Source organism: Haliaeetus leucocephalus, unplaced genomic scaffold (assembly GCF_000737465.1).
Source record: "Haliaeetus leucocephalus isolate CR32 unplaced genomic scaffold, Haliaeetus_leucocephalus-4.0 Scaffold1000, whole genome shotgun sequence".
In the NCBI taxonomy this organism is placed as follows: Eukaryota; Metazoa; Chordata; class Aves; order Accipitriformes; family Accipitridae; genus Haliaeetus; species Haliaeetus leucocephalus.
In genome coordinates, this window is record NW_010973436.1 from 515,620 (window position 1) to 531,952 (window position 16,333).

General features: G+C 42.0%; 1 protein-coding gene across 1 annotated transcript; it reads left to right on the forward strand.

Moving 5' to 3' along the window:
* Positions 1 to 210: 210 nt before the first annotated feature.
* On the forward strand, positions 211 to 9,996 carry LOC104842292 (tubulin alpha-8 chain). Its single transcript, XM_010584537.1, has 5 exons — positions 211 to 288; positions 4,008 to 4,230; positions 7,296 to 7,444; positions 8,670 to 9,350; positions 9,599 to 9,996. Exons 2-5 carry the CDS (start codon positions 4,110 to 4,112, stop codon positions 9,890 to 9,892), a joined length of 1,245 nt encoding a protein of 414 aa, XP_010582839.1. The 5' UTR covers positions 211 to 288; positions 4,008 to 4,109; the 3' UTR covers positions 9,893 to 9,996.
* The last annotated feature ends 6,337 nt before the right edge of the window (positions 9,997 to 16,333 follow it).

Here is a 16,333-nt window from a genome sequence, read left to right on the forward strand (position 1 = left end):
CCGCGCCGCCCCGGCGGGCCTTCGCGGTGCCCGTGTCCCGCCGCGCTGCCTCGTCCCAAAATGGTGGCGGCTCCTCCGAGAACATGGCGGCCCGCGGCGGGACCCTCAGCCCCCGGCTGGCTCCGAGGTGGCGGCTCCCTCGGAGGTGGCTCCGGCTCGGGCCCTCCGCAGCAGGCGCGGCCCGGCCTCGGGCGGCCTCTCCGTCCTGGGCGCAGTCAGCCCCCGGGGCCCGCGTCTCCCTGAGCCCCCGGAGTGGGACGTGGTGGGGCGCCCAGCCCGCACACCGCGGTGAATGGGGGTGAGCTGCTGGGGTGCTCTCGCGGGTACCTGTTGAATATAAAAAGGGGGGGAGAAAACCTTCTTGGGGGGTGTGGGACCTGGAGCGGTGGAGGGGCCATCGCACTGGGTGTTGCCGGGGGTGCAGCCGGTCCTTGCCCCCGCCGGGGTCAGGTGCTGGCTGTGGTGTGAGGTGGTTTGGAGAGGTCAGGGAATGGGGCTGATGGTGGAGATTTCCTGAAGGACTTTGTGAGACTGGCTGGGTAATAAAGCTGAGGTTGCATGACCTTCTAAGTTAGGAGTCAGCCTTGAAGGGATACCTGAAGGGTGTGATAAAGGGCTGGGACATCTTGAAGAGGACAGATCAGCTGTTGAGCTGTGCAGTACAAGTGGGAGCTGTCAGTTGGAGTCTCTGGGATAAGCATGAGGTCCTTCTCCATGTGGGTGTTTGCCCTGTAGGTCTCTTTGAAAAGAGATTGTGGATGTCAGAAGGTTACATGGATTTTAAAAAAATGTAGTAGGCTGTTTCTGTAGGGTTGTGAATGCATAGGAAATACTTGGTGAACTGAAAGTGGTTAGGAGAATATTGTAGGTATGTATTGATGTCCTTATCTTGTTCTTATCCTTCCATGGTCACCTTATTTAAATTAGGCCAAATCAAGAGTGTGAATGCAGTCCCTCACTTCAGCAAAGGATGCAGTTTCCCCTGAGTTTCATCCTAAGGAAACCACGTTCCTCATTATGGTATGTTGTTGAACTTTGAGCTGGTACAGCCATTACCATGAAACTTGGCTTTCCATCAACTTCACACAGGTGAAGCTGTACCCAAAATACTGTGCTGGAGAATACAAGGGGCCTGAAGCATGTTACACCAGTACAGTTGGAGTGATCTGGGCTTCTCAGCCTGGCAGAGAATACAGCAAGGGGCTACCTAGTAGCAGACTACAGCTACTGAAAGGGCAGTTACAGAAGACAAGCCAGTGATCTTAAGCTGGAGCACATCATATAGGAAAAGGAGACAGAGGTAATAGAGGCTGAAGAGGTTCAGGCTGGGCTGGGAAAATTCTCTGGGTTTTTTCACTGAAACTGGTTCTATGCTCAAAAATAGTGTAAGTGGGGGAGAGCATTTAGTGTTAGGTACTTAAGGATTCTGTGTCCTGACTTGTAGTTTGAATACAGCACTTAACAGTACTGTCTGTAGTGTATATTTAAACCTTAACTATGAAACTTCCACCAGTGATGTGTAAAGGCCCAGAACTGTAATGAGTGTGACAGTTGTCTCTTGCCTGTCTTTACAATTTGGAGATTATACTTTCAAGGCTGATTTTGTTCTGTTCTTTAGTATTCTTGGTACTGTAAGACTTCTGCTTGAAAAGGCTATGCAGAGCAAAATAGGCAGAGTCTCTTAGTGTCTAACAAAGATTTGTGTTTCATTAAACAGCCACATACTACTTAGAAGTACTTGGTAGAGTAGCAGGAAAGCAATTGAAGGAGACCTCTCAAAGCAGGGGTAGCAGCAGCACCAGGCCAGGTTTTTGTGACTGACTTTGTCTTGCCAAGTTTTGCAAACTTCCAAGGATGGAGATCCCTTCCCACCTCTCTGGTGACCTGTTCCAGGGCTGCACCAGTGCTAGGGAAGCTTTTCCTAACACCCAACCTGAATCTCCCACCATCCTCCTAACATCTGACCTGAACCCTCCTGCAGAGCAGAGAGAAGGCTTCTTGGTGTGCTGGCCATGTGTCTTCTTTTGTAACCTGGCACATTGTTTGCCTTACTGAGGATGAGAATACCATGTTGAACATTCAGGATGGTTTCTGTGGTAACCCCCAGGATCTTTTCAGCAGGGCTGTTTCTCAGTTACTTGCTTCTTTGTACTGATGCAGGGAGTTACTCTGTGCCAAGTGCTGAACTTTGTCGAAATAAATATGCCATGCTTTTAACATGTGCTGTGTTGCCCAAGTTGTGCTTTCAGAGACTTAAATTTTTCTCTTTGCAACATGAATGATTGTTGTTGTGTTGTGTAGTTTGAAGTAGTGGTGCTCGTTCATTTGATGCTGGAAAACTCATAGTCTGTCTTCCATGCATCCACCTTGCTTGGGCATGCTAGTCCCTACATGCTTCCTTTCAATGCCCTTCCCCAGCTGCCTAGGATCTTCACTAACAAAGCTTGAGTCAATGGTAGGACCTCAATACAGGTGAGGATCCAGACTGAAGTGGTGGTATATCTCTATTCTTTCTCCTCTCACTGTAGGAAAGAGTTGCAGGCTGCCCTGCCTTCCTGAGAGGATGATGTGGTTTAATTCATTGCTGTGGCCTGGCTTCTCTGTGACAGTGCAGCCTTGTTGGGCTGCATGCTGAAGCTGCTTTTCCTGTCACCCTTTTTACAGTGTGTAGGTTGGCTGTCCTCTACCACTGCAGTACTTTGCCAAGCCCAGTGCTTTGGCCTGGAGAGCAATGCAGTCATGGCCTTGGAGAGGGGTAGTGTGGCAGCAGCTTTGTGTAAGGCTGGTTGCAGAGGATGTGGATTACTCTTCTGGAAGCTGTATATCTGAATACACAGCTGAGATGGATGGGGAGCTGGAAAACAGTGGTTCAGTGCTGTGGTTGAGAACAGATGATAGGGGGTTTTTTTTTGCAAATATAGATTTTAATTTCTTGATGTTCCCAAGGAAATTGAAAGGACTGTGCTCCTGCTTTACTGTATTGACTGTTGATGTGGACTGGGCAGTTCCAGGTCCTGCTTATGCTGGAATTTCAGGGGTCAAATCAGTTGTATCATCCAATCATAGGGTCTGAATGTAGTTAAATGTGACTTATTCAAAACTGTCCTATATGCAGGCTCTTCTAGAATGTGTTTAACTCTCAGTCAAAACTAGAAGTTAAATATAAAATGCCACAGATGGACCAGGAGTTTGGAGATAGTTCCATTGTGGTTTGGCTTTTAATATTCAAAACCCTATGCTGAAATATTAAGGAAGCTGGACTTATGCTCTGGACATCAAGGCAACTTGGGAATCCATAAATTGGTATGAATAGATCCTTCTGCTGACATGAACTATTTTTACATAGCTTAAATGAGGTAGTTTTGTCTAGTGTTAAAGAGTTTAGTACTTTGTGTACAGCAGTGCGATGTAAGGCAAGGCCTAATGTTCCATATTTATGAAGTGATACTAAGGGTTTTGTTAAGCAAAGACTTTCTTACAGAATGGCAAAGTTCCCTAAAGTGATCAGGAGAATATTTTTTTCTGATTTTATGTATATTAAACAAAATGGCCCTGGATCTTGCAGAAGGTTTTGCTCCCTCTGGTGGCTGTGCTTATGTGGCTCCTGGGGCTGGAGTTCTGGGGTGATGCTCTTCTGGACACTTAGGCCAGTGACAGGTGTAGTCATCAGTTTTTCTAAATATTCAGTGTTTGTTATGGAGAGGAGTTGGCTGAAGGATTTGAAGAGTTGATCAGACTCTTCCTGTCTGAGGATAGGAACAACAAGAAGGAAGGAGTTTGTAAAAATGACAATGTCTAAAAGGGTCTTTCTAGGTGGAGGTGGATGATGACTGAAAGAGGCTTTTGTGTTCTGTTGTATTTTGTGCCAAATGCCCCTAACACCAAGACAATAAGGCCAATGTTTTAATAGCTTTGCAGTATGGGAGTTCAAGCTGTGTGCTCAATGTTTTCTAAACAAGGAAACTGCTGTTTCTGCTGAGTGATCCAATTTTTTTTTCTCCACACAGCGTGAGTGCATCTCAGTCCATGTTGGTCAAGCTGGTGTGCAGATTGGCAATGCATGCTGGGAGCTCTACTGCCTGGAGCATGGCATCCAGCCCAATGGTACCATGCCAAGTGATAAAACTGTTGGTGGAGGTGATGATTCCTTTAACACGTTCTTCAGTGAGACCGGTGCAGGAAAACATGTCCCTCGTGCTGTGTTTGTGGACCTTGAACCAGCAGTAATAGGTAAATACAGTGTCCTGTGCAAGGGACAGTAGAACATGCTGTAGGATTTGATTTAACTTACACATTTTATTGACTAAGGGATCCATTCTTCTAGTCCTGCAAAATGCTTTGGGGTTTTAAATTTTTACTATGTAAAGTTTGCCTCCATCTTCCTGGTGGCTCCTGATGGAAAATATTTGGCTTTATGTTCATTGAGGCTGGCAAATGTGCACTCTGGAGCTCTAAAGAATTTAAATATTATCTTCTGCCAGTCTGTGGAATTAAATGGGTCTTCTGAATGTTGCATGCTTTTGCTATGCAAGGAACTAGTTATAACCTCTTGACACAGTATGGCATAATGTGTACAGCAGTCCATAGGAACCTTTTTAAAAGAAGTGATATGTATCATTAAGCAGATTTCTTTTTGTACATTGGAATGATTCCTGTGCTGTCCCAGAACAATCTTCTACTTGCTGTAGCTTGAATAGCTCTTGCACGAATGAGTCTCAATTGCTAGCCTAAATTCAGGGACTTCCAAACATGCACTTTAACTTCCTGCTGCCTTATCTTTGAATAACAATCCCCTCTTATCCTGAAAATCAGCTGTATCCCAAGCTCTGGCAACACTGGCTCTTACTGTTCAGATGTGATCCCATGCATCAGCCACTGACTGGTCCCACATTCTGTGGCGCTAGCTACACTGCCAGCACAATATGACCTCCCCGGTTTCACAAGACCCTTGTTCCTTGTGTCATGAATCTTGTTTTTGCTCTCAGCAATGTGTGTGGCTGAAGTAATTCTGGAGCCAGTTTTGTGGCTGTCTTGCCTCAAGAAGTGATTTGAGGCTTTCATAGGAGGAAGTCTGTGTTGCCTGTGCTTGTGCAGTTGCTGTGTTTATCTTTCTGCAATACACGGAGTTGGGAAGGGGAGGTGAGTGAATAGGCTTAGGCTACTCCTATATACCCAAACCAGGGGGTCTTTTGTAACTTATTTTCATTGTAACACCCGAAACCACTTTCTGTGGCTAAATACAGTAGAATGAACTTCTGCAGGAGAGCAGAAGGCTGTTGGCTAGTCAAGGGTGGAAGTGCTGGACTGATAACTTTGAAATGAGCCAAAGCACCCTTGGCCATATGCTAGTGTTCCCAGGAGCTGTTGCAGGTCTGGCTTTGTTTTCTTGAGCCCCATGGCTGTTGCTCTTGCTTCCTCTGCTGCTGGCCAGGTGGTGGCTCTAAGCAACCAGAAAAGGCTGAGAAATGAGGTGAGGGAGAGCAGGTGGGAAAGCTCTTGCATCTGGGGGTGAGTAGCTGATGAGTCTTGGGACAAATAGTAAAAGGTAGTGTTCCAGCACTTGTTAATGATGCAAGTGTAGTATGGGGAGATAGTGGGCAAAAGGCTGTCTTATGAAATACTTCGTGATACTAAAAAAGTTAGGGCTTTTTGTTAAAGGTTACATCATGTGCCTTTCTGGGGGCTAGTCTTTCTTTATTCCTGCCCTGCTTATTTGAAAATTATTGATCCAGTTTCCTGGGCAGGACTAGCATGATTCTTCCCATTCATGCAGCATGTCCCTCTGCACTGTGTTTGTGGAAAAAAAAAAAATCTATTGTGCATACAGCAGCTCTGTAGCTGCCATGCATGTACACCAGGGATTTCTGGAGCTTCCAGATCAGTGCTGCTCTTGGTAAAAGCAGCAGGACTGCTGTACATGTACACCAGCTCTGTGGATGTGGTGGTAAAATACCAAATATCAAACTTTCCACCAAGAAATAGAGCAGTAACATGTCTGGGAATTCAACACAAGTGTTTTGAAAAATCTACCCCAGATAGATTTAATACGAAGGGTAGCATGTCTGGGGAAGGCTTAGTTTAGCTGTCCCCTAAACTCTGTATTCTTTATTCCAGCACACTTTCATAGTCCAATGACTGATCCTCTTAACTCTTTTCCCCAGGACCATCTTGACTTATGTTGCCCCTACCAGCTACCTTTTTCTTTAGGTTCTATATTTTTCCCTTTTACCCATATTTGTCCTTTATAACTTGGAGTGGTAATGCAGAAAGTCTTAGAAATACATGTATTTTGAATGGTATGCTTCTCCAAATTGTTTTTATTTTGGTGCAGCTTGGAAATACTTTATAGACTATTGGATTGCAAACTGCAGTGGTAGCTGCAGTCAGTCTAAATTGGTTCAAATAGTTAACTATTTTTAAATCTTGAATTCTGTCTCATTTCAGATTAAAAAGAATATATGCAAACAGGCAACTTCATTTGTAGTTAATAAAGCTCTTTGCTTTCCACCTGATTTTAATTAAAGGATGCAATACTGCATTAGCATACAACTCAAGAATGACTTGAGCTAAACCAGAGATAAAGCTATGCTGAGTGTCTTTTGTACCTTTGTGATAAGACAGAACTTTAGCCTGCCAGATGTAAGTGCATATTTCTGATAACTAGTGGAGATCATAACTAAATCATTCTCCAAATCTGTAACTGGTGGGGGATGCTGTGTGTTGTTCATTTGCATGGTTTCTTTATAACAGCCATTTGTGCTGTGGAGCTTACAGCTCAGTATTTGAATAACTGAATATCTCTACAGGAGCATCTCCTGTTCCTTTTGAACATTCTTCTCTACCCTTGGCAGAAAGTACAATTAAGGGAAAGAAAGGGATAAGCAAGCACTGTAGGCTCGCACTGCCCATAGCTGCAGAAGCAAAAAGGCAACATCCTGGAGGGCTTGGAAAATAAGGGGGAAAAGCAGTATTTCAGATGCTGATCTGCAAAGTGGGCCTTAAGTTGTCTTAAACTGTGGAAGAAAGATTCTGCTGCTACAGTCCAGTTTTAAACTTCTCTGGCAGGTCCAAAATTTAAACTTATATGTTAAATGGGACAGTTTCTTAAACTTCATTTTTCTTGGGTAGTCAACATTTAGACTGTACTAAGTATTGTCACCTACTGATAGGTCGAAATCCAGCTGCTTTTTATCTTTAAGCGTTTAGGTCCCTTACTCTGGACACCCTCAGAAGCTTGAAAAACCTGTTCTACATAGAAAACTAACTTTTAAATAATACTCATCTTGTCTCCCCAGATGAAGTTAGGAATGGGACATACAAGCAACTCTTTCATCCTGAACAACTGATATCTGGTAAAGAAGATGCTGCAAATAACTATGCTCGAGGTCACTACACAGTTGGGAAAGAGATAATTGATCTAGTTCTAGAGCGTATCAGGAAACTGGTAAGACTTTTCTTCACTGAAGGCTCTTAAACATCCTTCTTTATCCTGTTTTACAGGATTTGGAAATTAGGTTATCAAAAATACATAGCCCTATGGATTGTGTTTTAATTTATTCCATGGTAGGAGAATCTGTGGACTTAGTTTGCATCTGTTTTTATTCTTATCCAGCTGAGAATGGTTGGATTATTCCTGTCAGATATGACTTTCAAGTGGACTAAAATGCTGATTAGGTGCCCAAAACTTAGTTTCATGTTCAGTTTCAGAAAGCCAGGACTGAGAATTGATTTACATAGTTCCTGCTGGAAAAGGATTGGTCTCTGGCTGGGGCTCTTGCAAGGAAGTTTAAATAGGAGTGTTTGCTTCTGTGGTTTAGACTTTGTTTGCAAAGTCTATAAAAGGGCTGCAAAGCATGTACTTCACTGAATCTGTGTCACAAAAGTAAGGTATCCTCATTGCACAAAAAATCTAGGGTATACCTCTGGTGCTTTAATATGGAATGCTGAATGAGTCTTACTGAAAAGTACATGTTTTGCAGATCAAAACAGGTATTCTCCACACTTGGTTGCCACTGTCTCTTAATTAAAGCTAAGATAAATTTACAGCAGGCTGTACTTTGACCTGAAAAACATAGTTGTAATTTCTTTTTACAAGCTGTTGGAAGTCCCTGTCATTCCTGGGAATCAAGTTAAACATCATGTGGCACTTCTTTCTGAGGACAAGGCAGTCTAGTTTCTTCATCTGAGAAGATTAAACCAGAATGGCAGTGTAATACATTTTGACAGCTTGCTTCCCCCAACTGAGTTACATGCTTGCAACTCTTACAGGATTATACTCATAGTTCTGGGACAGGGGATTGCTCAGTTTTTGTGCAGGTAGAGAATGTCAAATCAGCGTAAGGGATAAACAGTCTGTAGTTCTTTGAATGTTATTGCTTTTCTTGGTCATTGTTAATGTCCTTGGCCTGAGAATTAGAGGTAGGGGAAGTTTTGAGGTAGTAATTTGAAGTGGAGAGGTCACCCTCCAATATGTGGGGGCCTTAAAATAGCCAAGAAAAGTGTTTTTTATGGGGCAGCTCCTTGATTATCAGTGGATGAATCAAATTCAGTATTACTTTACTGAAGCTTGAACAGTTGGTATGTGTCAGAATTCAGAGTTGTGTCTTGAGCTTGTTTTGGGATTCTTAATGTCTACACAATTGATTTAACCCATGTATTTTCTCTTTCAGTCTGATCAATGCACTGGCTTGCAGGGTTTCCTGATTTTCCACAGTTTTGGGGGAGGCACTGGCTCAGGTTTTACTTCTCTGCTAATGGAGCGCCTGTCAGTTGACTATGGGAAAAAATCAAAATTGGAATTTGCCATCTACCCTGCACCACAGGTCTCAACAGCTGTTGTTGAGCCGTACAACTCCATCCTGACTACCCACACCACTCTGGAGCATTCCGACTGTGCCTTTATGGTTGACAATGAGGCCATCTATGACATTTGCCGTAGGAATCTGGACATCGAACGCCCAACCTACACCAATCTCAATCGCCTCATTGGTCAGATAGTCTCTTCCATTACTGCTTCCCTCAGATTCGATGGTGCCTTAAATGTGGATCTTACTGAATTTCAAACTAACTTGGTGCCTTACCCTCGTATCCACTTCCCATTGGTAACATATTCCCCAATCATTTCAGCAGAGAAAGCCTATCATGAGCAACTCTCTGTGTCTGAGATAACCAATGCCTGCTTTGAGCCATCCAATCAGATGGTGAAGTGTGACCCTCGCCATGGCAAGTACATGGCCTGTTGTATGCTGTATCGTGGGGATGTTGTCCCCAAGGATGTCAATGCTGCTATCGCTGCTATCAAAACCAAGCGCACAATCCAGTTTGTGGACTGGTGCCCTACTGGTTTTAAGGCAAGTCTCAGTTATAGCATGACTTTTTTCAGACTTCTTTCACTGTCATGGGCTTATGAAGTATACTTTCTTATTGAGATGTCATGTAGGTACCTGATCTGTATTTTGAGAAATGGAGACTTAAGTTCTTATACAGAGCTGTTTTCTTGGGAGTGAAACATTTTATTCAACTACTGTCTGACTTTTTTGATTATAGTCACTGTCAGATTCTACAAAGAAGCTCATGGTCTCTTCTGCTTTTTATGTAGGTTGGCATCAATTACCAGCCACCAACAGTGGTTCCTGGTGGTGACCTAGCCAAAGTCCAGCGGGCAGTGTGCATGCTGAGCAACACTACAGCCATTGCTGAGGCATGGGCTCGTCTAGACCACAAGTTTGATCTGATGTATGCCAAACGTGCCTTTGTTCACTGGTATGTTGGAGAAGGGATGGAGGAGGGGGAGTTCTCAGAGGCTCGGGAAGATTTGGCCGCACTTGAGAAAGATTATGAAGAAGTGGGCACAGACTCAATGGATGGAGAAGATGAAGGTGAAGAATATTAAATACCACAAAAGCGAAGTGCAAGTCTTTGCCATTTTACTGCCTCTTCAGTAGTGGTGTAAATCATGTTAAAATAATTGGAATAAACTTCTTTAATCAAGACATGTGGTAGTGTCCAGACACTATGTATGTTCATTAACTATATGCAAGTAGTCAGTATTCCAGGAGATAGAATTTCTTTCTAAGAAAGATAGCTGAATAAAATAATCATGCTACAGTTAGATGAGTTCTTGTCCTTAAGGTGTTGATATTTGAAGAACTAATAGTGCATGTTTTCCCCCAGAATACAAGACTAGAAAGTCCTGAGCTTTGCTGGAAGATTAGTTAGCTACATTTTTTTCAAGGCTCTAAAGCTGGTGTCACAAGAGGCAACAGAAACTAACCTTGTATTACCCTTAAGAAAAGACGCATCACCTTTAAAATCAAAGGCTATTTGAGTTAGTTTTCTCCCATACTTGGACTTAGCATGGGCCAGTAACTTAGAGATGCAGTAACCTGGAAAGGGAAGAGAAGGCTAGAACCTGCCACTTCTGTCAGAACCTGTGTGGTTGTTGCCCTGGTGTTGCTTTGTCCTCCCACAAAAGGAATGGCAGTCCCTGTCTGCCAGCTTTCTGTGGAGTCAGCCTTTTGCCTGAAGCTGTTTGGAGCAAAATCTCTGGGTTAACTGGCCAGGGTTAAACACTAGTTTTCCCTAGAACTCATTGTTTTGCAGAAGTAATTAGTCCATGAGTTCAGATACAAAAATTACCATCCTTCTGCCTTCTGTGTAAGCTGATGTAGCAGCACAGGATTTGTCTAATTGGGTTATCTTCAGATGTGGACAGCCTCTGTCTGAAACCTATGTGGTCTGAGTGGGGGCTTGGGGACACAGGGCAGTGATCCACAAACCAAATAACCTGACTATTTCTAACTCTGCCTTGGAGCTGGGTGACTGAGGAGTCTCTCCCACAGAAGCAGCAAAGGTGGAGTAGTCAAATATGTTAAGATGACAGTTGAATACTGAATGTGATTATAGGATACCAAAGTCTGACTCCAAGACTAGATTTGAGCTGGAGAATTCCTCCCTGTCCTATTTTAACCTTATTTGTATTCTGGTTTAATAGCAGAGCATGATTCAGGCCAAGCCTTGAAGCCTGTGTTAGTTGATGATGTGCATACCTGCTTAGCAGGAGTCTTAGCTGTGGTATGAAAAATGCCTTAACTGCCTTTTCTATGGAAACCTACAGTACTTGGGTAATGCTGCAGTATTTGACAACTCATGAAGTGGGAACCTTTCCCTAACCTCTGTTTTAACTGTGACTTAGGTGTACTTGCTCTTCTAGATGGGGGTATCACTTTTAGTTTAGATTAACAGGCTGCTGCTGTTGACTGAAGGTCTAACAGAATAGCCTGGTCTGGGGGGCTGACCAGTAATTTGTTTAGGTTGAAAACCTGTTGTCCTGAATTACTATGTGTTCTTGCAGCCATTGGGTTGAGTCAATCTGATCTGAAATTAACTTACTGGAGATGGAAGTTACCAATTCTGCATAGATGGGGAGAACAATCTTAAGGCTTTATAACCTAGATGAATGTCTCAGACTGTCTTGTCAGCTGTGGTCTTGTACAGAATATACAGATGCTGTGTAAATCGTGCCTCCTGCCATTTAGCATAGCTGAACATGTCTGAAGTTCCAGTGAGTTTCTCGCTTGTGTTTTTGTTCCAGGGTAGACATAAGTGTAGAGAATTTCAAGTCCTGTTGATTAACTTATTTTCCTACTTACTGGATGATTAAGCAAATGTAGTAGGCATAACCCAAGAGACAGTCACATTCATTGCAAGTCAGATTGACTTCATTTCAGTCATGCATTCAGATTTTTAATGTAATAGCAGTGCCCATGAGAGGAATATGCAAAGGACTGTTTCATGCCTTGCAGGTGTCTAGATTTTTGGTGTGAAATCTGGTACTACTAGCAGATCATGAAGAATGCTGTGTGGCCACAAGTGCCAGCACCATAATTTCCTTCAAAAGTTATGTGTATCAGGGGATTGTGTAGGTGTGGATTTCTGAACTGGCTTTCAGTGTGATCTTTTAGCAATGATCTGGCTCTTCTATCTGGAATTCTTCATTTCATTATTTGAGGCTGGCATGCTCCATTTTCTGCTGATACTGTCTGGTTTTTTACTGTACATGTGGATTACCCTTATTTAGTACACTGCTGCTTATGTGATGGGGATTTGTTTGCAGTGTGTCAAAATGTTTTATCTGGGTATGTACAATGATGAGTCTGTGCAGGGCACAGCACTTTAGCATCCTTGTAAAAGACTGGTGTGTATTGAATGCTGAGCTCTTTGAAAAACTTGGACTGACTAGGGAATCTCATTCAGTGCAGGCATTAAATTTGAGATGCATTATGCTTTTAAAGTTGGTAAGCTGAAACATGATAAGCATCCAATGGTAGAAGGTTTGACAAGAGATGCATGTCACTTGTTAGCCATTGGACTGATGCTGAAAATACATTATACATTATTGGTCTACATCATGCTCAAATTTTCTTTATATTAGTATTAAGAAACACTGTTGCATTAGCTAGTGGGCAGTTAGCTCTTGGTGTAGGCATCTGCATACTGAGCTAAGATAAGATAGTGTTTTTCTCAGATATGAAGCCAAGATAATTACAGCAGGAAAATCCTGCTAAAACTGCTCTTGCTTCAGCTAGCTGCAGAAATCCTTAAACATGTTATAATTACTAGCTGTATGGTTGAATTAACAAATGGGTAGCTCATCTGTTTCCTGAAATGTGGAGGAGATCCTACACTGAATTAAAATTTGAGTGTAAGAGTGAATACCTGAAACTTGCAGAGGTTAAGATAAGCTGTCACTTAAAAGAAAATGCCTTCTTTGCACTCTGAAAGCCTTTCTTTAATTCTAAACTTCAAATGCCTGTTTTCTTTGGTAAGAAGTCCCCATAATTCTGCTTTGAAAAGTCATGTGCCTGTTTGCACTGGCAGAAGTGCGGGCATTATTTAGTGGTAACTAAATATACCTTTACCTGTGTGGTGACACAGCTTTCTCCAGTATTGAGATTGGCAATTAATAGCTATCACCTGATACAGAATAACTTCTATGATTCATTAAATGGAGGAGGAGGAGGAAATGAGCTGGAGCCCATGGTGGATTGGTATGAACTTTGTTGTAAATTGCTGGTCTTATCTGCAAGATCTGTTCGAAGATGGTTCTGGTGCTGTTCCAGGGGAATGCAGTGCAGCAGAATCTGATTTCCACCCACTCTGCCCTCTGAATAAGCAATGTGAATACCTTTTAATGTGTTAATGTCTATATTATATATATAATTATGTACATTTCTAATTTCTATAGTAAGCATGCCACAGTAATTGTATGATAAAAATCTTTTAGCTTTATGGATAGTATAGGTAACATAACCATACAACGCCACATGCTGCCACCTTCTTCCTACAGAGCGAATTTTTCTCAAAATTCAGAAAGGGCTTTTGTGCCTCAGATATTTCAAACCCTGTCAGACAGATAACATTCACCCTAGCAGCCTGTTGCTGAAAAGCATGAACTTGTTTAGGAGAACATAGCTCTCGAGTTAGAATTGGTAAGTGAGATTTTAATTAAAAGTAAAGAAGTAATAGGGTTACTCCATTATTCTGGTGGAAAAAGTAGAGGTAAGATTGCAGACTACATTGCTTTTGGCAGTTTTAGGAAAATACAAAGCATTGTCTGACAAAATAGGCAATATGACTTGGTAGTAAAGATTCTCTGGCTCTACCATCTTCCTTTCTCCACAGTGTAATAGTAAGGAGTTGGAGAATGACGTTGCATGGGCAGTTTAGAGTGATTTCTTGTGAAAATTTTTAGGAACTAGTAAAAAAGCTAAGGGAATAGCAGTGTCAATTCATTACTTTGCCAATATGCTGCTGTAAACAGGCATATAGTTTTTGATTGCCTTGTCCCAAGCCTTCAGTCTTGTTAGGCCTTCTGTTGACATACTGCTTCCACTCTGGCAAATTCTCTAGGACAAGCAAGGAAGATGTCATTCTGTGCTTGACTGTGTGCTTTTAGGTCAAGTCTGCATGAACATTGTAACAGTGCAGATCTTGACATCTGAAATACAATGCTGCTAATGTGCTACCCCATGCCATTCTCTTCTGATGTTTTTAAATGCCTGTATTTCTGCCAAATAAAACTTTGTTTGCCTTTGCACAAGGTCATGTTTTTCTTTATATAAGAGATGCTTCACAGAAGCAAAACTGCAGTTGTCACTATTTATAATGCACAGCTATTTTAATGTAACAGGATGGCTTTTTCACTTTCCCTGCTGAAGCATTGTAACAACCTAAGATTTAAATTATTTTGTAGATTTTTCAGTCAATGCATTTGTACCTTTGAATTCACTTTGTTTTTTACAAGCCTTAAAAGTTTGGGAAGAAATATCAGCCATGGTACTAAATGTAGAGATACTGTATCTTGTATAGGAACTGTAAATTACCGAAGGTTGGGAAAGTACAGAGGAAGTATAACTGAGGCTCTTGTCAGGAATAAGATGCTGGACCAGGTGACTCCTGATCTTGCCAGTTCTTACATCATGTTTATAAGGAATTACTTCAAAAGAAAAGATGTTTCTTATTTGAACTCTGAAAACAGGGACTGGGCTTAAATTCAGTGGTAAAGAGCTGAAGAACAATTTTCTATCATATTGCTGAACTCCATTGGAAGTGCTGAGGGATTTTTTTGTGCATATGGGCAAGGTGATAATGATTAATCCCTTCCCTCTATCTTGGTCTGAACTAGAGGGAGGACTAATTATGTAACTTCCAGACTGTGCAAAGACTTTGATCTACAGATTTCTTCTAAAAGTTGAGTGAGAGGATTAAAGACTTGTAGTCTCAACTGGCTATTAATGGAGAGAAAGAATGAGAGCATGATGAAGTGGAAGAGATTACATGGTCTAAAGGCTTATAGGTGCTGGCTGATAAGAGGCTGAGAAATACCAGGAGACAAAATAAACAAAAAAAGGGTAAGAGTCACATGAGGAGTTGTGTCTTCTGTGGAGCTTTCAGTGAATTGGGCTGGTTAAAACCCAGTCTCTTCATCTTTCTGATGCCATGTGCCTGTCCATTAGCTTTCTGAAGACCCTACTTTCCATGGCCAGCTTCAAGTGACATAAAACATGTTAACTTGTTTAAAGATACTCTTAGTTCTTGTGATGCTGTCAGGTTTCCTCAGTGGTTTGTAAACCTTCCAGTCATCTTCCGGAAGCATGTTTCACAGTTTCTCTGTAGCATTATTTTGGTTTCCCTGGCCTGCATCAAGAGCTTGGAGTACTTGAGCACAAAAAGTTAAATTCTTTTCAAATGTTTGCTAGAAAACAATAGCTGTAAATACTAAGTGTGAGGGTCTAGAAAACATGCCAGAAACATTTAGGAAATACTTTCTTTTAATAATTAATATAGATAATTAGAAATGCAGGAAGGCTTAGGAAGTCTTAAGTGAATTATTCTTTCTGAGAAAGAAAGGTAGTGCATCTTAGTCAATTTAAAAAGAAGTACTCCAACCTGTTAGATGAGCTCAGTTCTGCTTTAAGGTCTACCCCAGGTGTCCTATGTACAAACACTTACTGGTGTCACAAGTGGTCTCAATTTTGGCCCAATATGTGCAACAGTAATTGTGTTAAATCAGCTGCAAAATTGAGCAGTTTTTGAGGCTGAGGGAAGAACAAGATTTAAGCCTTTCTTTGTGGGTTGTCTTGATCATAGGCAGGAATATTTAAATTTATAAGATTGGGACTGAAGATCAGATGGTCATGGCAAAGCTGAAAAAAATTTGCAAGACAACTGTACAGGCTTGAGTTTCTGTCCATATGGATACAATCAGAGCCCCAGAAAGGCTGTCCCAAATGTGTTGCATTAATACTGGTTAGGCATTTCTCTCACTTCAGCTTTGTTACCTTTTGGAGGTGATGGGTGATGTTTCACTGCTACTACACTGTGCTGAGGGCCTGTTTGCAGCTCTTCCTAAAGAGCTGCAGTTCTTTAATCTCTAAATATTTTAGGATTGAAATGGTGAGATACTATTGTTGGTCTCTATCTGCATACTGCTACTTAAACATCAGTCAGCTTTGCTACTCGGGCAATTCATTGAACAGCCATGAGTGAAGGAGGTACTTCGGCAGTTCATAACTCTCCCAAACTGTGTGCCTTATGTTTGGTGGGTAAGACTTGCTTTTCCAAACATACCTGAAAGTGAGTTACCTATAGTCTGAGTGAGGTGCCCTAGGATTCTTTTGCACTGTCAAGGGGATGAGGGGAAAGAAGATAACAGGAACAGGGGACTTTTTCTGTCCATTCTAAATGGTTAAGTTAGAATGAAGTGAACTTCTGAAGTGCCTGTTCAAGGCCTAAGGTGTCAAGTCCAGACCTATGCATTTAACTTCTAGAG